Source organism: Saimiri boliviensis, chromosome 15, assembly GCF_048565385.1.
Source record: "Saimiri boliviensis isolate mSaiBol1 chromosome 15, mSaiBol1.pri, whole genome shotgun sequence".
In the NCBI taxonomy this organism is placed as follows: domain Eukaryota; kingdom Metazoa; phylum Chordata; class Mammalia; order Primates; family Cebidae; genus Saimiri; species Saimiri boliviensis.
Genome location: NC_133463.1, coordinates 21,919,361 through 21,946,091, shown reverse-complemented (window position 1 = coordinate 21,946,091; position 26,731 = coordinate 21,919,361). Strand labels below are relative to the sequence as shown.

The 26,731-nt window shown below is 40.4% G+C and overlaps 1 protein-coding gene across 7 annotated transcripts in view; it reads right to left on the bottom strand.

Annotated features, from left to right (window-relative positions):
* Positions 1-26,731, bottom strand: part of SULF1 (sulfatase 1) — a 180,792-nt gene that overhangs the window by 66,256 nt on the left and 87,805 nt on the right. For all 7 annotated transcript variants that reach the window (XM_074386746.1, XM_074386747.1, XM_074386745.1 and 4 more), the window contains exons 3-7: positions 26,299-26,371; positions 25,763-25,994; positions 13,664-13,903; positions 3,883-4,034; positions 1,273-1,442 (exon numbers count right to left, since the gene is read on the bottom strand). In XM_074386746.1, the coding sequence (XP_074242847.1) occupies positions 1,273-1,442; positions 3,883-4,034; positions 13,664-13,903; positions 25,763-25,934 (734 nt within the window). In that variant the 5' untranslated portion in view covers positions 25,935-25,994; positions 26,299-26,371. The remainder of the gene's footprint in view (positions 1-1,272; positions 1,443-3,882; positions 4,035-13,663; positions 13,904-25,762; positions 25,995-26,298; positions 26,372-26,731) is intronic.

The window sequence follows — 26,731 nt, the reverse complement described above, 5'->3', positions numbered from 1 at the left end:
TTTTCTGCTCTGTGTCAGTTTGCTGAGAATGATGGTTTCCAGTACATATACACCATGGAATATTATGCAGCCATCAAAAATGATGAGTTCCTGTCCTTTGTAGGGACATGGATGAACCTGGAAACCATCATTCTCAGCAAACTGACACAAGAGCAGAAAATCAAACACCACATGTTCTCACTCATAGGAGGGTGTTGAACAATGAGAACACATGGACACAGGGAGGGGAGCATTACACACTGGGGTCTGTTGGGAGGAAATGGGGGAGGGACAGAGGGGTGGGGAGGTGGGGAGAGACAGCATGGGGAGAAATACTTACCTATTTTCATAAGGTTCTTTCTGCCTGGAATCTTAGTTAATAACCAGTGTGGATGAAAAGAGATGATATTTAAGTACAAACAGATTAAGAACCAATTTTGGAGGTTTCACAATATAGAAAACAGTTATCAATTTTCTATTCCCTGTCTTTCTAGAGAAACTTTCAGTAGATACAGCACCAACTTTGCTTCTCAGTGTAGAAGACTGAATATTGATGGCAAACCTTGGGAAGAAGTGGTGTCGACAGAGTGAACAACAAAATTGTGTTCTTTGCTGCCAAAGCATCCCGGTTTTTCCACCTTTGGCTGGCAAGAATTATGGGCACATGGCAACTCTCTGTTCTGTCTCATCCCCCCATGCCATCAGCCGCCTTCCTCACCCCTCACCTCAGACTCTAGCTTCTTAAAAAAATCAGGCTATTTTAAAGCTGTGACCTGAGAAGCCCTCTTGGGCAAGCCACTCAAGCTGCCTTCTGCAGGAATCCTAATTGCACATCTGCAGCAAAGCTGCTCCGGTATTCGCCTGGAAAATAAACTCATGCTTCTATAACCAGACCAGGGGTCCCCACTGTGCTGCTATGAAAAGCATACTATTTGATCATCATTATTATTAGATCAGACACCTGAATATTATTTAAGACAACGAATGGGAACTCTTGTTAAAACTGCCCCCATTTGCTTCGCTCTATGTACATCTCTTCCTTTCTATTTAGCTACATGTTAATGCTGGAAATGTGATTCCTTCTCAAACCATCCAGATAAGGTGCTTTCTTTCAGGCTCTGCGGCTTTGCCTGTTCTGTGGTCTGCACTTAAGTTACCCTCTTATGAAGGAAGCCTTGTGGATAAGGACGGTGGAAAGAAACGGTGGGGGTGGGGAGGTAAAGGGGAGGAGTGGGATGGGGAGAAAAGGGAAGGGCATGTTCGGCCGGTCGCAGAGTTGAGTTTGTTACTCACATGTGTTGGGAAGCATTGGGGTACAGTTTAGAAAACTGTGGGGCTGAGTCCTCGGGGCCGTGGGGCGCAGCATGGCTGATCACCATCATAACGGGCCTATGGGGATACATTCTCTTAGACATTTTGAAGTAATTAATGCTCTCGTTAGTGATTAAGTCTGTGAAGTAGTCCTGAAACATACATTTGACACAAAACAAAAATTACAAAAGGTGGCATTGATGAGATCACATTTGAATAACTGCTTTCCTCAGAAGCAAGTCACTGCATGAAGAGGTAAGGTCTACAGTAGGAAGGAAGGCTGTACCGCCTAAGGCAGCAGAACATCTTCAATAATAGAGGAAGTCAGCTGCCAGTTGCTTTCTAGAGTTTCTAGCTTGATAATACTCGAAAAATGTATTTTAAGTAATACACAACTTAGCAATCAGGAAAAAATCGTCAAGTCGTGTTTGCCCAAGATAATGATTAATCTGGCAATAAAACTCTAAAACACATGGAACACCAGATACTGGTCTTGGTCTCAGGTTTTGTTGATGTAATTTCTTGGCAAAGAATTTAATTACTTCAAGGGCAGGAAACACCCACGCCCACTTCAAATGTACAACTGCAAAATACACACACGCACACACACACATGCACACACATACATAAACACAAGAAAAGATATTTCCTTCAAATGAAAAATCCACCTGTGGGAATTACGGTAATCACTAATCAAAGCCATGGCCAAAATCCGGGAGCACAGGGAAAAGCTATAACATTTGATCAGTTAATTTACTTGAAACACTTCAATGGGGAACAGTTGATTTCCTGCAGATTATACTGTGTTAATTGCACAACTAAAGCAATACAGCTGCTGGGATTAGAGCCTGACTTGCTAATAAAATGACTTAACCCACAGTCAGGGGGGCTGAAGCAGGTCTGTAAGAGGGAGGGAGGAAATGGAATGAAAAGGAAAGAAAAGATGAAAACTTAAAACACCTGCTTCTTTTAAGTGTGTGCCATTGGTTTGGAGCGCCAGTATAAACTTTATTCAGAAAGCATTTAGGCAATATTTGCAAATGTTGAAGACTTCCAGGCATGGCTAATCACATGTTGTGGATTTAAGGACCAGAACAGCTGCAAAAGCAGTATCAGAGGGATGGTCTGTGTCACATGTCATTGTCAGGGCAAATCTACAGGCTATCCCTTTCCTCTTCCAAGGGGGTGTCTGTTTCATTCTTTTCCCCACTAAAAAAAGATATATATTCTTCTCAGACACAGTTGTCTTTGACACTTAATCAGCTGTGATAATGAACAAGTTACGCTGATTTAGTATTCAGAGAGAATCTTGATTACTTTGCTCTCTTTAGGACAGCAGGGAGAGAAAGGTTAATAACTTGAACAAGGAGCATGAAAAAGCATCCCTACAGACAGCAAACAAGAGCAGCGACAATTAGTGCACGTGGTCTGCACTATTTGCATGCAATGATTGTATCTACCACCAGAGATGTGACCCAGGGTAAGTGGTTGAGCCACTCTAAAATGCTTTTTCCTCATCTTTGAAAATGAGGATATTGCTCAAATTTGTCTCCAAGGTCTCTGCCAACTTTTAACTTTCATGAGTTTGGAAGCCTATTAGCAATGTTTATTAATTCGTTTGCATTGTTTTCTGAAGGGTTTGAAGGAGATGGACTTACATCTTATCTCCCACCAAGTCCCTTGTGCTCAAATCAGGCCAATCATAAAGACAGCACTGTGCCAACATTAAATCAAGTTCCCCCCTTCCAATTTCTACCAAGTGCTCTAGCCTGTTAGGAGAGGGTGTGAGATAGAGCAGATTCTCGGCTTCTTTTAGATAAATGAGGGAGAGATGGGTATGGCTGGAAGGGAAGGGGATCTTTTAGGCAAATTCGCAGGCTAAATTCGAAGATACTTTCCCCTTTATTCTTATGATTTGAAAAAAATTTAAACAAGTCAGCTAGCATAAAATCTTTCTGAATTTTTAAGTCAAAACTGGAATCCATTTGTCAAAGAACCATGGGGCATATTGATTTCAGTTTCTCTGAACAGATTTGAAAATCCTAGGATTGAGATAGCATTAGAAACTTCTGTGGACTCTTGCTGTGATAAGGCAGGTGTCTTTGTCACATATACTAAGTTTGGTCATATAGAAGTAAAAGCAAGGAATGTGGTTTTTTAGCCTTTAATTATCGTATTTATTTGCTCTTATGATTGTGCCCAAATCTGAAGCTACAGACAAAATATACTTTTATCCCAGTGAAAAGTAAAACAGTACAAGATGAGCATTTGATTATGTGGACAAGTTCTTGGTTGGGGCCAGGAGAGCTGCGGGCTCTGCTGAAAGAGCAGATAATTCTGATTTTCTTGATGATACTTTCATCAAAGCCTGATTGCCTTTCATCCTAACGAGAGAGGGAAATCACTGTACAAAGGCAATGTTCCTTGAGAGTCTTTTCCTTGCCTAGAGTTTAAAATTACCTTAGAATTTCTCATTTGAACATTGTGAGAATGTAGAAAGCCAATCTTGTGGATAGTTTAACTCACTGAAAATGGCTTTTCCCCATTTTGCACAAAGTAAATTGATGCAGTGTAAAAGTGCCTGAAAATTACCTTTGCATAATCAAATCCATGCTTTTCTTTGATGCCATTGCGACAAACAGTGTAATTATAGAAGCGAGAATTCTTGATTAATCCAAGCCATTCACGCCACCCAGGGGGGATGTAGCTGCCATTATATTCATTGAGGTATTTTCCAAAAAAGGCTGCAGTGGGAAAAAAGAATTATTTTTTCATATAAAATGATTAATCATAAATAAATGGATAAGTATAAAATTATGACATAAAAAAGAGATGGTTAAACAAAAGTTGACCTAGGTAATAGTGAATGCCAAAATGACACTAGTGTAATACTCCAATCCTTTGCAAAGTGACGTAAACACATTTTCCTTTAGAGTAAATAGAAGTAGCACCCAAGTACACAGATTACAGCTCAATAAAACCATCATAATGATCATGGCACTCTGGGTTCTTTTGTTTCTCATGGTCCTACTGGAGTAAAATCAGAATATGCCCTTTTGTTAAGTCGATGGAACGATCGGAGAAGTAGCGTGAGATTTGGAATGCAACCGCTGGGCAAGTGTTGGAGAACTCAAAGTTCAGTCTTTGTGGTAAGTTTTCTAACTTACTATTTGAGAATTGTGAATTATAATAACACTGTTGCAAAGCTTGTTTTCGTTTTTACGTATCCAGAGAGTACAGGTTTTCCAAACCAGGGAAGCATGGTCAACTCCATTTTTTGAGATACAGTCAGGGTTTTCTATCTTGTATAGTATGTAATGGGTGTTTATGTTATGTGTATTTTATGAATGTACGCATCTACTACTGATCATAAAAACTCTGTCAACACAGAGTTACTATATAGATTACTAATTTTCATGAAATTATAGTACAATGGAAGTATATGTGTCACAAAAACACCACGGTTCATTAAAAAAGCCACTGAAAGGCCTTCACATTTATAACTCTGGCATGTCACCTCCAAGAAAGACCACTGTGCCACAGGGCTGACTGGGCCTTTCTGAGAGAGTGAGTAGAAATTTGGTCTTCTGCCAAAGATGTTGACAGGAGAGGGGTGGGAAGAAATGGGGAAGTTGGGATTCCAGGAACAATGTGAGTTCATTCTTGAAGTGAAAAATACATTATAACCTAGCAGAATGGTAGTCATAAATGTATTGGAATACTTCTGAGAGAGAAAGAGGATGTTATTTGTAATTGCTTTAACTGCCAAGGAGCGGGTATAAACAAGCGCTATTCTGGGTAAACTTAAATGTTTGGTCACTCACTCTATTTAGCCACACACATAGCTTTCCCTTCAAGTAAAAAGGGCTAGAGAATATTTTTTAGATGTCTGTATAGGTATATGCATGTGTGTGTGTTTGTGTGTGTGTGTGTATATGTGCACACACACCCCTGTACATACAAACACATATGTAGGCAAGTTCTAGTTTTTCTGATGTTATAAAGCTGTTGCCAGATGTCTTCTATGTCAAAGCCATTTCCTGGCTTCATTAAACAGATGTTATAAGTGCCCGTGCTTACATCCCTGGTAAAATGTAGTTCCTGGATGACTGGCTTGAGATAATAGAGACGAATTTTAGAACTGGGGCACTTTACTGGCATTGGTCTTAAAACACACGTTCGAAATTTTAAACTTAATGTACATCATTTTGGTGTCTCTATGGGATACCTATTCAGCTTGCTTTTATCTTTGATAAACAACTATAGACAGTCCCTGACCTGCAATGGTTCAACTTAAGAGTTTCATATTTACAGTGGTGTAAAATTGGTATCCTTTCCATACAGTACTCAATCAATCCAGTGAGATACTCAGCACTTTATTACAAGCCTATTGGCTTTGTGTTTGATGGTTTTGCCCAACTGTAGGCCAATATAAGTATTCTGAGCACATTTAAGTTAGATTGGACTAAGCTAAGCTCTGGTATTCAGTAGGTTCAGAATATTAAATGCATTTTGACTTACCGTATTTTCAGCTTATGACGGGTTTATTGGGATGTGACCCCATAGTAAGCCAAGGAGCACCTGCACCTATAGAATATCTCCATCTGAATGTTTTACTTGCTTCCTAACACTGGTGCCCAAAATGGAATTACCCGTTTTTCCTTTCTGCTTTACTCCATTCCTCTGAAGGGCATAATCACCCTCCGTGAACCAGGCTCGGTCATCCAGAGCCTTCTTTGTTTCCATCTGCTCCTGCACTCCCCTTGCTGGGAAGTTGCAACCCACTATTGGTTCCACCTTGGAAACAACACTCAAATCCTCCCACCTTCCCTGGTAACTTACCACCCATCACAGATGCTCATGGTCTCACTGACTTTCCCAGCCAGGCTGGAGGAGTCTTTCCACTCGATTGCCACTAGTTAATCTTCCCAAGGACCCGCTCTGGTCACTTCACCCTCTTCTTGCAATCTCAGATAACCCTCACTGCTTGCAGAATCAAGTGTATTCTGCTAGCTTGTCATCAGAGGCCTACCTGGAGTTTGGATAAAATCCTTCCTTTTCAAACCCCATCTCCCATTTCTCTGATAATTGTCCCTCTCTCCAGCTAATGTTTCCTCTAGTTGCTTTCTGGTTCCCACCTCTCTACTTTTGCTTGTGCAATTCTCTTTATTTGCCTCTTTATATCAAGGCCAGAGCAAATGCCATTTCACTCACAGTCCCTGTCTTAATTACACAACACTGTCTTTGTGACCCTAATGCTGTCTTCCCTTTCTCCATTGTGGTATAGTCATGTTCATATAGAAGCCGAATAGCCCCTAGACTGTAAGCTTTTTGAGGGCAAACATTGCTTCTGCCTCATCTCTGGGGCACTCTCCATCCTTGCACAGAGTACAGGGCTCCATCCTTTTTGTTTCTTGAACTTGGGTTCATGAACCCAATATATTCTAGGGACTTGAGAAGGTCTAGACTTAAAAAATTTTGTGATTTTGCTTAAATTATCATTTTATTTTTCAGAAAAAAAATTTTTATTTTCTTCTTTTTTTCCAGTTGAACGTTTCTTTTTTTATTTTCAATTTTAACTTTTGTGGGTACATGGTGTACCTATTCATGGAGTGCATGAGATTTTTTGTTTTTGTTTGTTCGTTTGAGATGGAGTCTTACTCTGTTGTCCAGATTAGAGTGCAGTGGTGTGATCTCGGCTCACTGCAACCTCTGCCTCCTGGGTTCAATTGATTCTCCTGTCTCAGCCTCGCAAGTAGCTCGAACTACAGGTGTGCACCACTATACCCAGCTAATTTTTTTTTTTTTTTTTTTTTTTTTAAGTAGAGACAGGGTTTCACCATATTGGTCAGGCTGGTCTCGAACTCCTGACCTTAGGTGATTGATCCATTCGCCTTAGCCTCCTAAAGTGCTGGGATTACAGGTGTGAGCCACAGCACCCAGCTGAATTATCATATTTTTAAAAGCTGATTTGGCCTTCAAAATATTTTCATAGAAGAGAGCTTTAGAGTTTCTGAAATTGTTATTTCTTGAGTCTAGATTCCAGTCTGAGAAACATAGCAATGTTTGTTTGTTGAGTGGATGTTTATTTGTTGACTCTATGAATGAGCGAACCAAGTAGGTCATCAGTCAGCCAAGTGTCCACTGCTTAAGGACTCTGCTGGGCACCCTGAGTGGGTTGATCAGTATAGGGCAAAGTGTCAAAGGGTCCCACATCAGGTGACTCAGGATTTTTTTCTGGGCTATATGCAGTAGGAATTTTTCTATTGAGGAATTCCTGTCTTAGAGATGAGCTGACCTTTTTACATAGAACCACAAGATAATTTTCCTTTTGTGACAAAATGCAGTATGACTTGAAGCCACAGGCGGCAGACCAAGGCCACACCCCACTAACTTTCAAAGGGGACTGTTTCCAAAAAGCTTGCACTTAACAACCTCAGGCCACATGCTTTCCTTGGCCTCCTCCTCATCCCTACGGGTTTATCCCACTTTTCTCTCCTTTTTTTTTTTTTCCCCCAAAAAGGCAAAAAGTGTAGTGGTTGAGAATATAAACCCTAGAGCCAGCCTGCTTGGGTTCAACTTCTGGCTCTGCTGCTTGCTAGGGTATCCACCTACATGCAAGCTACTTAACTTCTCTCTCCCCCACTTCCCTTCTGTAAAGTCACTGTGGTGATAATAATAATGGTGGCAGGATTGTTTTGAGGATTAAATGTACCAACACGTATGTAAAGCACTGAAAACAGTGCCTGACACAAAACAAGGATCTTATTAAATGCTCCTATGACTAATATTATCATTAGCCTCATCATTATCATTATCCTTCTGGCCCTGTCTTTAAATGATTTTCCATTCTTCAGTATAAGGAAATCTCGTACTCTGCACTTGAATGTCTCTTAAGAGGTTACATACTTTCTTCCCCACTACCATTTATTTTGTGGCAACGAACTCTTCTATTTGGCTTACATTTTTCTGCTTAATTAGTTTTAAATTTTTTTTCTGCTACTTTTAGTTAGTTCGTTTTTGGGGTTTTTTGTTTCCTCTCCCCACCAAGTCATTCCTGCTCTTTCCTTGTTGTTTTACTTTGTAGGATATTTTGTACTGTTTTCTACCCATTGCCATGGCTATCACCCTTTGACTTAATCCTTCCCTTATAAGCTGTTCCCTCGAATCTCTTAATAGTCCTTTTTATTTGCTTCAGAACTCCCTCCAGGTTTTGGGTGTCTCTGGGTTAACAGAGCATAAGAAATGTACTCAGTATTCCAGATGTGCCCTCACCCATCACACTCATTCCAGGGCTAATGCGGGCCTTGGGTGTCAGGGTGCAACACTGCGGCCTTTTTGTTGCCTCATGACATTGACACTCGTTTGTAATCACCCCTGGCCTCTTTCAACATTATGTTTCCTGGCAACGCTCTGCAATTGATTATCTGGCCTTCTAATTATTTTCCTCCAGATGTATGAAATCTCTTTCTCTCTCCCTAAGGTGAATTTTGTTTTCTTGCCCATAATGCCATTATGTCTATGTGTAAGTTATGTATAGTATAACATTTTTCTATTCTTAGGCACTGGCAATTCAACTCAATTTCTACTATCTGAAGACATCACTAATGTGCCATTCACCCATCCTCTTTTTTTTTTTTGGACACCATGAAGCGCTTCCTTTCACAGCTGTTTAAGAAGGTGGTAGAGGTTGGGAGGCAGGGAGAAAGATCAGAAGACCTGATTGTAATTATTGTTGGCTTTAGGCCACACTAATTCTGTCTAGGACAACCTGTTCCATAATGCTTAGAAAATTTTCCTGGAACTATCTGAAGCCAAGGCATTTATTTTTGAGCCAGCAATGGTAACGAACCCAAAGATCTGATGCTGCAGAAAAGTCAAATCTTATTTAATGTATCAAAAGATATATTGAGATTTTAATCCATGTAATTAATAGGATGATGGGATTTCATACTATAAATATAGATAATTCTGAACCAAGTTAAAATTATGATTTATGTCAGTTTGTATACAGCAGTCTGGCTTCCCCAACCAGATTGTAAGTTTAGTGAAGACAGGAATCTTACTTTAAATGTCTTCATCCCAATGTCTAGTGTGTTCCAAGCACACTGTGGTTCAATAAATGTATGATATATCTCATCTTTATGTACTTATCAAGAATCTATATCATAATAAAATTAAGAATATTAGTTTGGGTTACTTTAAGTGAATTCTACGTTAAAAAAATCTCATATTAGAAAATAAATATACTTGCTATAAGTAACATAAATTGTGTAACATAAAAAGACAAAACAGAATAATTCATGTAAAATTTTTGATCCAATATTGTATTTACCTTTATTTGACATAATTTTTCTTTGTCAGAACTAAGGCCTATGATTTGGATTTATTACAAAAGAATTCTTCATAAAAAGATTTATTGCAGATGTCTATTAAATATTGTTCCATCTACCTCAGTGATATGAGGTAGAATTCATGTGATTAAAATTTAACTCATATGTGATTTTATGTACCATGTGTTAAGGTTATAATTTGAATGCCACAATTGTTAAATGAATCAATATTATAATCAACATGAGTATAATAAAGTTACCACATACAGTAATTTTGGACAAGAAAGAAAACTTAGGAATCATTCTAGACGAATTTCTGCATCATACTGTCTAAATCCTCAAAAAAAAATCAAGGTAGGATGTGATTCCATGATCTTCTCAGTTTTTTATAAAATTCTTAATGCCACCTATCAATCATGGATAACTATTTTTACCTTAAAACCTATGCCAGGTTTTATATTAATGTCTATATCCTCATAATAAATTTAAGCTAATTTTTTGGAGCTGATTTCAGGCAAGACATTCATTTTTATGATAGATAATCCAATCTCATTCCTATTTCACTTGTCAGAATACGAAGTACAGTAGACATGTTACTGCATTTTCCCCATCTTGAACATTCAAGCCCTCATAGACTCATATTTTCCATGAGTAAAGTTAGAAAAATTTAGGCTATAGCCAGTCCAAAAATATGCCTCAGTTTGAAAGAGAAAACTCATGTAATAAAATGGTAAATATAATATTGGGTCAATTTAATTCATTTAAATCCATGGATTCTGGATGCCTCCCAAAATAAGCCCATTAGTAATTTGTCTTGTCTGAGTTGTTCTATATAAAACTTACTCTCTAGATGGATATTTTTGTATAATACATATTTCAGTTTCCGTCATTATTTTTCTTAGGTGTGCAGCTACATGTTCCAAATAGTAAATTTCATTATTAAGAAAACAATAAAATCTTTATACATTGGCATTCTCCCTGCTAGTTTAGTGTCTCATAAATAATTACATTGGTTTAATACCTACCTACCAATTCTCTTAATTTTCTAAGATGCCTGCCACTCATGTGTACTTACTTGTGTATTTTCAAATGGGTTGTTGTCCACGGTTGGATCAATAACTATTGTCACGAAGACATTTTTACTTCCTAATTGTCTGAGACACTGTCATGTTTTCCCATGAAAGACAAATTTAAATTATAGAGGTCTCTATCACTGCCATTTCAGTCTTCTAACTTTTTTTTTTTTTTTTTGAGACAGAATCTGGCTTTGTTGCTCTGGCTGGAGTGCAATGGTGTGATCTTGGCTTACTGCAACCTCTGCATTCCAGGTTCAAGCAATTCCTGCCTCAGCCTCCTGAGTGGCTGGATTACAGGTGCCCGCCACCACACCCAGCTAATTTTTGTATTTTCAATAGAGACAGTGTTTCACCATTTTGGCCAGCTCAAACTCTTGACCTCAAGTAACCTGCTCACCTTAGCTTCCCAAAGTGCTGGGATTACAGGTGTGAGCACTGCACCCAGCTCCACTTTTTATTCTTTCTGATTTACTGATAAGCAAATCAAGATTTGTTTTCCTGAGCTCATATTACCCTTTCCCTACTCTTAGCTAAGTATTTGGAAAAGTATTTCCCTTAAAGAATGCCTTTTATTTTGGAGGATGGCTCACTATAACTTGTGTTATTACCTAAGTGTCTAAACTCTTAGGTTTAGAATCAGATTCGGTTTCCAGGAGCAACTCTACTCTCCCTGGAGAAGACACTGACTGAAGCAGACTCCCTGGGCTGCACAAAATGTGACAGTCCTTAACAGGTAAGCCTTACAATATGTACACAGTTTCAGCACAGATCCAATTCTTAAGGTTGGATCAGCACACTGGAGAGAGCCCTGAAGACTAAGGTCCCAGTGCCCGCTCTTCCTGTTAGAATGTCAGTCAGATCTATCACTTCAGTCACTTTATTCTTGTGGGTGTCAATTTGCTCCTCTAAAATTAAGGAAATTGAACTAAATTATCTTTGAGTTTTAGTTAAACTCTCTCAATCCGTCTTAGGGTGGATACAGCACAGTAGAACCAAAGCAAGTACCAAGAAACATTATTCTTAGAGGTGACTGAATTGTTTTTATCCCGGTGACTGGGTGAACTTTACAATGGATGGTGTTTTCATTTTTGCTCTTCCCATCTGGATGCTCAGTTCTAAACATTCCACTTTTCCCTACGACTCCACAGCAGGCAGTTTGTACACCAATCTTCGTCTTGACTTTCACTAGTTCAACCCTTTGTTCTGTTTGCCAGGGTCCTTAGGAGTCCAGAGCCTATAAAATCTTTAACTCTGTAAGGCATTTTGGAATGAGACAGGATAGAACCATTATACAGAAGAAAGACTGTGGAGTCAGATGCGCTGGGTTCATTCCACCACTGACTAGCTCATGACCATAGATAGACAATTCATCTTTCTGAGTCTTGTTTTTTTCATTGGTAACTCAGGGAATTCCTTTCTTTCAAGATTGCCCTAAGGATTAGGTGAGATAATGACAAAAACTAATTCCCTTCTTTCTTGCCATTCGTTATTTAGCCCTGAAACAAATTAGTAAACCCTAGTTGACTGTTCTAGGTCCTGGAAGAGCCCTGTCTCACCCTAAATCTCTATTTCTTGTGACAAATGTCATACACATCACTCTGGATATGTGAGAGTCCCAATCCTTCCAGTTCTATGTCTGCTACTAGAGATTAAATTGCAGGGAAGCTGGGAGGTGAAAGGCACTGATTTCACACAACACTTCCCATGAGCAAAACACAATTTGGTGGTTAAAGTCAGGAACCAGGCATTAGGGAACCACTACTGATTCTGTTTCTGAGCTGGTCACACAATATTTGAAATCCCCACCTCAGTTATAAAACAGAGCTAAGTACATCTGCCGCCCATGAACTCTACAGGGATGTTTGATGGATTTGCAAATTGCTTTAGAGTCCTCAGATGAAAGGTGCTGTAAATTTAAATCACTAATGTGAGAAAACACACTCAGATAAGGCACTCTCTGTAACCTCTCTGTAACCTAGTTTCTTTCCTAAGCATAAGAAAACACCCTTGAGAAGCAGGGGAGGAGCTGCTTCTGTGAGTCGAGATCTTGAGCTGTCTGCGAGTGACAGTGTTATCATATGCACAATCAATATTTTCATCCATAAATAACAAGTATTAAGTGCCCATAGAGCACTCTGCAAAGAAGCAAATGGCCATATATTTCCTGAATCCAGTGGGAAAGATTAATTTTGCTTTTAAAAGAGATTCACGAGAATATTTATCTGAAATCCTTTACTTTTAAATCTTCAAAATGGACAAACTGTAGGCCTGAAAGTCATTTGAACAAGCTTTAATCATAGCATCTTTAATTCTTATATTTAAGCCTAGGCGATTCCGGAAAAGAAAAATCAACAACAACCCATGTCTGCACTGTAGCTCTTCTATCATCAACCTTGTGTTCTTTCATGAAGAAATGCTACAAAAACCCAAGGACATCATCTGCATGCTGGGAGGATAGGGCCTTAGTGGTAACATTACCAGAAGGAGCCTTGCTTTTTTCCCAGAAAGATTACCGTGATGTTCACCACCCCTCTTGAAAGAAGTCCCCAATTTTCAAAAAACCGATTAACCAAAACCTCTTCTGTCATGTGTAGGTTAAACAATAATAGTAGGTATAGCAATTAAAATGGTCTTTTTTTCCTGAAAGGTAGAAGTGAACATTTGCGACCTAAATATGACCACAAGCTAAAAAAACTTTCCAAATCCTATTAATTATGAATGAACAAATACATGAATCAACAAGGTACACATGTATAATTTATGCATCAGTTATTCATTAATTCAATAAATGATTTTGATCATCTACTGTGTTCCCAGACCCTGGGGTAGATGCCAAGCAGTTTAAAAGCACTTGATCCTTTTTTAGATATTTATTGGAACTTTATGTATTTCATTACACAACGCTTTTTCCTGAGTCTAGGACGTATTACATGAGGTTCATGGGCTAGAAATGTCATCCCTTACCTGTTCTGTAGCCAGTGTTGTTAAGATATACAGCAAAAGTCCGAGGCTCATGCATCGCCTGCCACGAGGGTGAAGAGCAGTTCTCGTTGTTGGTGTAGACATTGTGATTGTGCACATACTTCCCGGTGAGCATGGAGGACCGTGACGGGCAGCACATGGGGGTAGTCACAAAGGCATTGATGAAGGTGGCCCCCCCATGTTCCATAATCTTTCTCGTTTTGTTCATGACTTGCAGGGACCCTGAAAGGTACAGTGCCAGCATTCTTTAGCAAAGTGCAGCACATGAATGCCCATTTCTATTGTGCCCCTCAGTGCCTCTGTCTCCCTGACTTCTTCGTTTCCTTTCCTTGGCTTCAGATAGTCTATACTTTGATTAGCTGTCACTTCTACAACAAAATTAAACATTTAGGATCCTACCATCTTAAGTATTTTGCAGAATAATAAACACACTTCTCCACTCTGTAATCACAAAGAAGAAAACACAGGCTAATCTGATAACGAAAGCTACAGTTTTAGATATGGAGCAGATTCAAAGGCCAGCAGCCCTTTGAAGATTATCAGAGAACAATAGCCTGATCCACAGAGCATAAAACCCCCAGCCCAGTACAAATGCAATCTACTAGTGACATTGCTACTAGATTATTGGTATAGATTACTACTATAACACTTTAATCATATGAAAGAGAAAAACAAATTCTTCCCTATGAAGTCCCATCAAAATGCCTGTGTTTAATAATAATTTAAAAAGATCTTCAATGCAAGTTGCTATCCTCTAGCAAGCTCACCAAATGTTTGCCAGATTTTCTATTAGGATAACACCATCAATTTATATTCAACCTATTTATGCACCATTTTTAAGGATAGGTTGTTTGCTTGTGAAAGAGCTAAAATTTGATTGCACTCAAAAGTATTGCATGGTTGTAAAACATTCCATTTTAACTTTAAGGATGAAATGGTGACACAAGATTGCTGAAGAAGGAAAAGAAAAAAAACGATTTTGATTACTCTATCCAGCCAAACACTGCAGCTGAAACACATCCAAACACTGCAGAAAAGCACAGGCCAGAATTCAATAGTCTTTTCAAGACTTGTCAAGAAGCGCACTACAGACACTGCAGCCAAGCCCATTGCCTTTGAATCTTGGAGCCTCAGATTTCCAACAGGTCCCACTTCTTCCAAAGAAAGAAAGAAAAAATCTATGTTTTCCAGCAAAGAAGGAAATCATAATGCAAACCAGGCAAGCATTCAGGGCAGAGGAGAAGCATGCAACAGTCCAAAGAGCCATGGTCAGCCCCGTTTCTTCATATATTAGCTTTTACCATTCACACGACGCATATGAGAACAGGAGGAAGGTTTCTAATTGGGTCTCATTAGAGTTCCCTAAAATATGCTTCAGTGAGGAGCAATCCTAACTGCTCTTTCTCTTCTGGTTGTCTTCAAGGGATCAAGGAACCTTTTGTAGTCAGTGAATAACATGTAGTGAGTGACTACTTCATGCAAAACGTTCTATCAACCTCAGCATTCCAGGCTGATCTCCCAAGTGTAGCATAAACAAAAGAAATGGGAAATTTTCTGCTTCTGGTCTTCACTAATAAACTCTCTAGAGAGAAAAATCACTTGGGGATATTTGCAAAGCAATGCTCAGGTAACAATGTGAATATAGCAGTAGCAGGGCATATAAGAATAGAGGGAATTTGGAGTGAAAGCTTAATAAGAGTTCTGAAATGAGAGATGAGGACAGAAGGAGGGAAAGGAGGAAGAAAATATCTGAAGAGTGAAGCATATCATTGGGGGATTGTGGCGAGTGACATGTGGGATGCTCTGGAGGTGGGAAGAAAGAAGCAGAGTGATGAGAACAACACATTGATTTCCTGGCAGGAAGAGAAATATGGAGAATTCTCTTCATGAAGTGTGGAAAGCAGATTTAGCAAATAGCTCAAAGGCTGGGCAGAGATACTGGATGTGATAGAATAGAAAAAGCAAAGGTAGAGTTAGGTTTCGTGTCAAAGGCATGAATGACATGTTCAGAAAAAAGCCTTTGAAAGGTGTTGCTGCTGCAGTGGATTGCAGGTTGCAGTGGATTGCAAGCCCCTGGAGAGGTGTTGCTTTTGCAATGGTGGGGCGTGGATTGAGTAGGGCTCACTGCTGGGCTGCAAAGGGTACAGAGGAGGTCGCTGAAGCCGTCTGGCCCTGAGGAGAGAAGAACGTGGACTACTATGCCTCTGACATACAGCGACCCTAAGAAGCAATTTTAGAAATGTTGCATTTTCTGTTTGTGTTGGGATCACACAGGAGGAACATCCCAGAGACAAGGAGGTGAACGGAGATGTAGAAGTGGAAGGACAGTGAAAGGTGACACTGAAGATGTCCGTCACGTCTCATTGCTCTTCTTTAGATCTCTGCAGTAGTTAGATACCGAGTATCTTGGGTTTGGGGAAAACAGCAAACACTGTTGATGGATTTTCATTGTCTAGTAGTCTAATTCAAAGAACATGCTTTCAGAGTTTCCTTTAAGACCCTTAACTGAATTCAAGTAAAAGAAAAATGCAGCTGAGGCCATCATCCAAGGTCTTGAATTGCAGCACTATGATCTCTAGTTTACAGATTCATTTAGGCTACAAATATGGGACAGAGGCGGAAATCTGATTTAAAGTCAAAATGATATAAAAACAGGGGCTAAAACGTATCCCAATTCATCCCTGCTGGAAGTGCCCCAGCCAGGATTCTCCTGTCATTCTCAGTATCACCCTTTCCTTGACTAACTGAGCTGATTGTGTAGTCCCAAGCAATCCCTCCAAATGCCCCCATTCCCACCAGTCAGTCCACACATCAAAGGGAACCAAGATGACACTGGATCCCTATAGGCACTGTTAACAGTACAGCTCCACCACTGCGGTCCTTGAAAGTGAGAATCTTGGGCCAGGCGTGGTCGCTCACACCTGGTAATCCCAGCACTTTGGGAGGCCAAGGTGGGCAGATCACCTGAAGCCAGGAGTTCAAGATCAGCCTGGCCAACATGGTGAAATGCCGTCTCTAGTAAAAAGACAAAAATTAGCTGGGTGTGATGGTATGCGCCAATAGTCCAAGCTACTTGAGAAGCTTAGGCAGGAGAATCGCTTTAACCTGGGAGGCAGGTGTTGCAGTGAGCCAAGATTGTACCACTGCACTCCAGCCTGGGCGACAGAGTGAGAGTCTGTCTCAAACAAAACAAAACAAAAAGTGGGAATCTGGCTTCAAGATGCTCAGTAAAGAGAAGATTCTGAGACAATGCTTGTTGAACTTTGAAAATCACCTGAAGGGCATATTAAGCCCCAGAATCCTGTACCCACTCCAAGATACAGGTTCAGTAAGTCCAGGATGGGGCCTGAGAATTTGTGTTTCTACCAAACCCTGGGTGAAGCTGAAGCTGCCTCTCAGTGAATCTCACTTGGAGAAGTATTCTAGGTTGGTCGCAGAATCCGAGAAGCCTAGAGCTGGAAGCGATTGTAGCGGGTGCCTCATTTTGAGTGATCTCAGTGGCTTAGACCACTGCCAAGACTGTAAGGTATATTGTAGACAGGAAAAAGAAACATTGATTTTCTACTTACTCTCAGCTAGGTTCTCTTCTAAGTGCTTCACATGAGCAATTCATCTGATCCTGACAATAACCCTTTGTGATTGGTGCTAGTAGCTATTATTTTTATATCACAGATAATGAAACTGAGGTGCAGAAGGTTAAGTCATGATGTGCCTAGGGCCACAAAGACCCGCAGTTGCAGAACCCAGAAGCAAATGCAGCCAGTCTGCCCAGAGACCATGCTCTTGAGTGCTGACTGTGACACTGGCATTTTCAAGATGAGAAACGGAACTGACATCTGCTTGTGGTCGCGATAGGTCTGTCTTTCGACAGTCACATGTTTTGATTCTTCTCGTCTCTTAGGGGAGATATGGACTGACATTAACACTTGTCTCCTACTCTCCCCTCAGAGCTGAAATGGTCTCAGCGGCTCAGGCACTGATGAAGCATGAGTAGGCCGCAGATCTAGCTGCTGACTGCCACATTGGTGTTAATTGTTGCCTCTGATCTCTGTGGATTCTCTGGGTAGAGACAGATAACGGTGTGCAGGAATCTGAATCTCTTCGCTCCACTGTTAGTGTGTACCAGTGAAGAAAGCATCCAGCACCTTTTTTATGGCTGTGCAATGATTAATGTCAGTCAATAACACAGCCTTACCCTGTATATATATTCCCACTGTGATTGTGCCATTGAATTTTTATTGGTAAACCTTAGGAAAAACGATTCTGTAATAAAACTCATGGTTATTTATTCACAGCTGTTGAGAGCGGTGGACAGGACAATGTTCTGTCTGATAGGTGGAAGGGCTCGGGTTCGTTTTAAGCTGAAGCTCTTTACTTCTGTAAGTTTCAGGCCTTTGGTGCCTGAAATGCAAATGGTGCTGATTCTCAGTTATTAGAACAATTATTTCATAGGAATGATATGAATTGTGAGGCCGAACACTCATAACCAGATTCACAAGGCAGGGCTGACGAGGATAAAATTGAGAAGGGAAAGAGCCCTAGACTTGAACATATTGGAAACCATTTGGATTTTGCCACAGATTAGCTTGAGCAAGTCATCTATCCTCTTTTGGTTTGCGTTTCTCGTCTGTAAGACGGAGGTTATAACAGCACTCCCCACTCCCACTGGTTTACAAGATTGTCGCTGAGCAAACGGCATGATGCCCTCAAAGCACTTCCCTCAAGGAGTGTGCCAACGAGGCTGTCATTGCCCTATGTGCTCACCTCAACCCCATCACATTAAATTTTCTCCTGCCTCTTCCACCTTCTTCTCCGTAATCTACATCTGAAGTAGAAAAGCTGGAGGAGAGAACAGAGGTTAACTGCGTTTTCCATGCTTTAAGATTTAAAATGTGGATATTGTTTTTTAAATACAAATATCAGCTCTCTCCCTCTCTACACACACTGACTCCACACCCCAAGCAAAAGCCCAACTTCATGGTTATTTTAAGTTGTCCCGTGGGGTGGGAGCCAGACACACAGGCTCTGAAGCAACCATGGTTATGTCTGCGTAGTTGGTGGACATGCTCTGCTGACTGGACTGGCTTGATGAGAGGGAAGGTCTAGGCCACAGCTGAGTCCCAGGACTGCCAAGACACGCTGTCCCAGTGCCCCAGGTCCAAGTTGGGACATAGAACATCTGTGATTGCTCCTGCAATATGGCGGTGCTGTGACAGCCATCGGCTGTGGACCAGGATGCTGAAGAGGTCAGTGGTGGCTGGGAGAGGGAGAGGTGCCACCCTTCAGAAACCTATCAAGATCCACCATATTTGCAATTTTGGCACTGTTAAAAATCAAGGCTCCAGGAATAGTGCTTTGGCTGGAGTATGTGATGAGGCTGTGGCTAGACAGAACCATAGTGAGGAATTTAAATCACTCTGTATACTCCAACTACTTGATTCCCAAAACATTTCATACAAAATGACTTCATATGAAAATCATTTGTAGGAAAAGGATGGGAAAAAATGTCCCACTAATTTGAATGACTTTGCTAAAATCACACAGAGTTTCTGAAGTACTTCACTGACATTTTTAGACTTTAAAACAAAGATGGCCTGGCTCGGTGGCTCATGCCTGTAATCCCAGCATTTTGGGAGGTCAAGGCAGGCTAATCACCTGAGGTCAGGAGCTCAAGACCAGCCTGACTCACATGAAGAAACCCTATCTCTACTAAAAATACAAAATTAGCCAGGCATGGTGGGTGCATGCCTGTAATCCCAGCTACTCAGGAGGCTGTGACAGTAGAATTGCTTGAGCCCGGGAGGCAGAGGTTGCAGTGAGCTGAGATCCTGCCATTGCTCTCCAGCCCAGGCAACAAGAGTGAAACTCCGTCTCAAAAAAACCCCCAAAAACAAAAAAACAAAAAAACACAAAGCTTCACCTTTCCTGATACGCGTATCTTAAGAGTTTGAATATGCAATGCTGTGCATTATTAAATATTAATTTTTTCATCAAACTTGTTTGTCATGCCCAGAAAAACTTGCAGAACTAGAAATTCAGTAATAAATATTGTCATCATCACTTACGGAAGTCCCAGGCATGTGGGATTCAGATATACCTGGCTTCCTAGAGAGATACTTTCTTGTGGATTGCAGCATTCATGGTTCGATGAGTGCCGAAACGAGCAAACCCAGCTCTTACTGATTGTGTGGGAATGTTTGTCAATGTCATTCTTTTATGTGAAGTAAGGCTAATGCTTTAAATATTCAAGTCGTTTGTATTAAATACTTCCCTGCCATTTTCACATGCCAAATGTTATTTTCATAGTAAAGTATGAAACATGAAACAGCGATATTTCCTATATTAAAATGCTTGTACGATCCCTTGAATATTCTAATTCTAAAAGCACATGCATATAAAAAGTAACATAATTAAATGATATTTTTTTTCCTACCCAAACTATGGAATTGGTAAGAAAGAAACCAGATGTTTTTTAGCTAAAACCAAAGGCGAAAAGCTAGTTGGAAGAAGAAGGGAAAAAAGAGAAGATAATACATTCGTCTGGAATGTTTCCAGGTCACTAAGACTCATTATTTCCTCCTGGCCCCTTGGAAAGAGTGCAAGGCCATTAAAAGCTACTTACAGGAATGGAAGCTCACATGCCTACAGGGCTACACAGATAAGGCAGGGAAGTGAAGGCAGCCAGGTATGAGAAAAGTCAGAGGGCCTTTGTGTCTTTCATTGTTTTGCCTTTGACAGGGACACGGTTTATAGAACTTTTCCTGACTATAACAAAAACAACAGTATGGTCGCAATGATAAATGGCACCTGCACCTTGGTGTAAGTATTGAGGAACAGCAGAATAGTGGGGACCCCAATGTCTGAGAGCAGCAGCTGCAGCTCCTCTTCAAGCATCTAACTGATGACCGCTTCATGGGAAGGCAAGCCTTCATTCTTTTGAGTTTTCAAGAAAAATCAGAGTCTGATTTTTTATATGTAATATATATTTAAAAATCTGATTTTGAAATATTGGCTTAGTTTTGAAAAGTATGCTCATCAAACGACACCCCTCTGTGGGCTAGCTCTGGTCTGAATACCTTGCGTCTGGCTTCTGCTTTAAAGAAGCAAAATATCTCCATGTACTCATAGCTTCCCTCTACATGTGCTCTAAGAGAAACATCCGGTCAATGTTACTGAGACGTCAGTGTCAGGCGAATTTCCTAGGAATGCAAGAAATGCCATACTGAGTCACATCAATGGTCTAATCTGCTCAGTATTTTGTTTCTCAGAGTGGCACCAAGGGCCATTTGGGAAAGATTTAGAGCCCAATTTCTTTGATGCTAGTCTCAGAAAGTTAGAGGAGACCCTCAAACATTTTTTATTTTCTTCCTTCTGATTTATAAAATATTTCAAGTGTAGGGTAAACAGAATAAATAATGCATCTCCTAGCTTTAACAAAACTTAACATGATTATATTCCTTCATAGATATATATGTATATTTTTAATCTTAAAATAAAATGTGAATGTATTGATGCTCTTGGTCATCACTCCTTCCCCAGTGGTAGCCATTATCCCAAACTTCCTGTTGATCATTTCCACGTGTGTTTACATAGCTTAAAACATTGTAAATCTGGCCGAGCGCAGTGGCTCATGCCTGTAATCCCAGCACTTTGGGAAGCCAAGGTGGGCATATCAGGAGTTTGAGACCGTCCTGACCAGCATGGTAAAATCCCGTCTCTACTAAAAAAAAAAACAGAAACAAAAACAAAAATTAGCTGGGTGTGGTGGCGCATGCCTGTAATCCCAGCTACTCAGGAGGCTGAGGCAGGAGAATTGCTTGAACCCTGGAAAACGAAGGTTGCAGTGAGCTGAGGCCATACCACTGAATTCTAGCCTAGGTGACAGAGTGAGACTCCTCATAAAAGAAAAAAAGTTTGTAAATCTTTCATCCATTATTCTAGCCTAAAAACCCGAAGTATTTACAGGTATAAGCACAATCTGACCAACTTCTTAAGTTGTGGGAAAAGCAAATTCAGAAGGAAGGGGACCATGGTTAAGCCACTTAATGTTTCCACAGTCTGTTTTCTCCTGGGATGACGAATTTCGTCTTACCCACCCAACTTGAGTGAGATGGCAATATTCGTTCACAATAATGTGAACAAAATGTTCTTTGGAAAAAGATGAAGTGTTATCCACATACAAGGTTCTAGCACTCTTATTAATGAATTCCTTATGTGTCTTACTCCCTTTACAGAGTAATTGTTTGTCCTGAAAATGAAGGGAAGGGCTCCTGCTCATAATGAACTAATGCTTTCCTCCCTGGCTTGATTTTATAAACTTTGATTATAGCCCTTCTCAGCCTTCATCTTTCTAGACAAAGAGATAGGATTGTTTTATACTTTCCCAATGAGAAATGTATTTTATTAGAATTTTCATAATTGTTCTTCTAAGTCTTTTCTAAGTCTGTTGTTTTCTTTTTGGAGACACAGTAGCCAAAATTGCCTACAGCATTACAGGTGCAAAAAGGTTTGCATTAGGTGAAGTTTTATTAAAACACTTGGCAAAGAATATTACACTGGAGTTAAAAACAAAACAAAACCCAACCCTATCAAAGCCACAATGAGATACCATTTCATGCCATCAGGATGGCTACTATTGAAAACAAAACCAGAAAATAACAAGTGTGGGCATGGATGTGGAAGAATTATGACACTTGTGCACAGTTGGAGGGAATGTCACATGGTGAGTTGCCATGGAGAATAGTAAGGTGGTTCCTCAAAATTATAAAAATAAAATTATACAATCCAGCAATTCTACTTCTGGGTATAGCTCCAAAATAACTGAAAGCAAGGTCTCGAAGAGCTCTTTGTATACCCATGTTCACAGCAGCATTCTTCACAATAGAAAAAAGGAGGAAGCAACTCAAGTTTCCAACAGTGGATGAATGCGTAAACAAAATGTGGTACATACCTACAATGAAATGTCATTCAGAACTAAAAAGGAAGGACACTGATACACGTTACAACATGGATGCGCCTTGAGGATACGATGGTAAGTAAAATAAGGCAGTCACAAAAAGACAAATACTGTATGATTTCACCCATATGAGGTACCTAGAATAGTCAAATTCACAGATACAGAAAGTAGAATGATAGCAGCCAGGATTGAGGAAGAGGAAAAGGGAGTTGTTGTTTAACATGTATAGAGTTTTCCTTTTGTAACATGAAAAGAGTTCTGGAGATGGGTTGCATATCAATGTAAATGTGCTTAACAGCACTCAACTATACACTTAAGAATGGTTAATATGGTAAAAAACAAGAGCAAAACAAAAAACACCCAAAATCTGGAGGAATAATGTTCAAGGATTATGAGCAGATTACAGAAAAATGAGGAAAAGTGTCCATCAGGTGGGAACTGCTACCAAGAGCATGACTTTTCTGCCAAGAAAGGAGGTTTTCTCTGGACTTCCAATGCACAGTTCACTGTGGTTCCTAGTCATTTTGTGTTTGCCAGGGGCCCATCTTTTGCTTCTGTTCTCTCTCTCCCAAAACCTAGAATATTCTTATGCATTTGCATATTGTTTTTGGAAGGTTAAACAGTTATCTCAATAACTGTCTATAGACGGCTGATTAATGGGAGGGATAGTGGTTAAATGTGTAGCTGTGGAGACTCAGATCTAATACATGTCTGAGTTTCTCAATTTACTTGCTCAGCACAAGCTACGTGACATCTCTAAGCCTCAGTTTTCTCATACGTAAATCGAAGAGAGAATAGTAACTACTTCATAGAGTTACAGTGAAGGTCAAATGAGCTAGTAGTTCTTAGCACGCTGTCTGGCTAGAAAATCAAGGAAGGTAAATATGTAGGAGTTAAAGGTAAATATGTAGGAAACATCTGAGTGGACTGAGACTGGTCTACAACCTTTCACCGTGATGTTCACATGCCCCCAGCAAAAGGCAATACTTAGTAACTGCTCATGAGCAATTCCTTAATATATGTTAAAGACAGTGCTGTAGAAGAGGTAGATCGTGATGAATACTTATATTTATTTCTGGGAATTTTAGCTTGTTTAGAGCCTTATGGGTCCATTTCAAGTTAGTTTAGCGCCCACTATATTCCCAGGCACTAGGAGTGCAACATAAAATATACCCTTGCTCTCGGGTTGATCTCGGTCAAGGACAGGCATGGGAGGGCATGGTGGAATGAGCACCATGCTGGAGTCATGTTCTTGGGGTACAAAGCAGAGTTCCATCTGTGCTGCTGGAGGGAAGGGTGGTTTGGGAACACCAAACCCATGACATGAACTGGGTTATGAGGAACAGGTAGGGTTTCTCCAGGTGGAGAAAGAGGAAAAGGCAGAGGGGAGAAGATGTGCAAAGGCATGGATAGAGGTGAGGGGGCTGAAACCACCAGATGCCTTTGGGGAGGTTGCAATTGTGTGTATGAAGCACAGAGTGAAAGTGGGGGAAAGGAAAACAGACTTAGGGAGGCAGGGCCCGCATGGCTCAGAGGAGAAGGGCTTAATCCTCTTGGCAAAGGGAAACCACAGAAGGAATTTAAGCAGAAAAGTGATCTGATCAGATAGATACTTGAAAGATAACTCTGGCAACGGCGTGAAGGGTGGGCAAGAGAGGCCAAGACTGGAGGAGGCAGGCAGGCCAGGTGAGAAACCAGTGAGGGAAAAACTGGGACAGATGAGAAGATTCAGAGATCTCAGCTGTAGCAAAAGCGATGGATGGGTGAGATGTTAAGGAAGGTGAGTTCAGGTGTGAGATCAAGCAGAGGGCAAGTGTTTAACATTGCAATCCTCATGCAGAGACTGTGCTATTAACATAATAGGGACTAAACTAACTTGAAATGGACCCATAAGGCTCTAAAAAAGCTAAAATTACTTGCTCTGTAAGTGAATGAAAACATTTAAACCACCACTTACATACATGCTAACATCATATTGCTAAATACATACTCATGTACATGTGACACCTTTCATTTTGGTCTGTTGCCTGAAAATCAATACCCTTGTTAAAAAAAAAAAAAACAACAGTGGGTGGACTCCCCAAAGAATAATAATGACCTCTGCTGGCTTTTAGCTCATTTGCTTCCAGCTGAAGCCAAGAAATTAACTTTATTGGGATCCCACTGTTTGGTTTCAAGTGGGAAACCAAAATCCCCTTCCATGGAGACCAAGTACCAGCATGGAGAGTTTTATCCTCGAGAACCTGAGCAGCAGGAGCCCAGCATGCTCTGCTAGAAGACTCGGCTCTCGGTCAGGTTGGACGTGATGGCTAAGCAACCTGGGTGATGCCTGAGAGCAAGGAATTTGGGATCAGGAAAGGAAATGAGTAGTGACAACTTGTAGGGGCAAGCTTTCTATCTGCCTCGCACTAGGTGCACTAGGAGAACTGGCCCGCAGCTTGTGAACACGACCCAGGGCTGGGCCATTGAAGAAGGTAAGAAAACAAGAAACCCAGTCAGATAGTACAGAAGGTACGTTGGAATCACTAGTTTTTGGCAGGATTTCTGGGTGCTCTACAATTAACCCAGGCAAGCTAATTAAAAAAGCGTCATATCTAAGGCAGTAGTAAGTGAATTCTCTGCCACAAGACATATAGAACACTGCAACTTTCAATTACCTAACAGTTTACTATAACGAACTGTGAATAGGTAATCCACTCTAATAATAATAACCACTGAAAATTCCTTCGGTATCAGTCTATATTCATATCCATTGCATAGAATTACAGTCACCTCCTCATACTCTTTGAAACAACTTTGCCCAAATATTTTTACATTTCTTAACTGAGGGCTTTCAGCCCTTTACTTCTACAGTCTTTGATGCTGACCCTCTTCCTCCTTTGTCCTACTCCCCCGGGCTCCTTCTCCGATCATTTCTAAAGCAAAACACCAGAAAAGTAATGCTGAAACACAGAACAAATGCCTCAGGATCAATACACGTTCACTGCATAAACTAGGGAGTTGGTTAAGGTACAAATAATTAAGTGCAAAACCTTCAAATGTTGACTAAGTGTTACTGATAAGCCTGAGACTTGATAAATCATCTGAACAAAAGAGACTAACAAGTGAAGAGTTCAGTGTCTCACCCAGCTCCACATCTTGATCATCCGTAAGCACAAGAATAATGTTGGGTCGGATGTTTTTTCGTTCCTGCTGTATCCGTCCTCTGAACCTCGGGGATCTGACGGTCGAACAGAGGCTCCCCAGCAATTCTGTGCCCAGGACAGCCAAAACCAGAGCACAGCAAGAATACTTCATTGTATTTGGTCCAATGTTGTAAAACTGACAAAATGTCTCCGTCTCCTGATTTCTGGAGTTCTGGGAAGTCAGAGAAAAATGGAGACGGTGAGACTAAAATGAAATCCAAACCCCAAGCACAGTTGCAGAAAAAGGGCTACAAATAAGTCAGTATTGGCACATAAGCTGGCAGAGACAGGGTTGCACATGAGTCAGAAATAGCAAACCCTCACAAGTGCTGGGTAGTTTTTTAAGCACTTGATTATTTTGCAAATTCACTTTTGTCCTTTATTCTCATTCCAACTTTTCCTATTTCAATTCATTGCCAAAATAGAATTTCCAACACAGAGCTCAAACGTAAAAGCTTTCTGACAAGAGCTAATACCTTGAATTAGGTATCCTGGTTGAATAATCAATTTCTATTCTCAGAGGTATTCAGAACATCTGCAGATAGGGTCCTGGAAGGGAGAGAAAAAAAATACAAAGGAAATATCAGTCAACGATTTTAAAAACAGATTTTTGATCTGAAGTAGTCTCTTGCAACAGCATATTACATGTGTATATATTATATATTTTTTTCTTCTGTGATCCAAAAGGGAGGAACAGAAGGAAACAACTTTCAGAACTGCTAACAAATGACTCAAATGCTATCTTCATTTCATAATCAGATCCATAAAAGGGTGGTAAGGTATCGCCCTGTTCACACTCTAACAGTACTTTACACATCCCCAAAAGAGCTGACGATTCGATTAGGAAGAGCCAGCAGTGCCAGGGAAACCAGAGAGCACTGGGAAGGAGTGTTTGCATGTGGGGAGCAG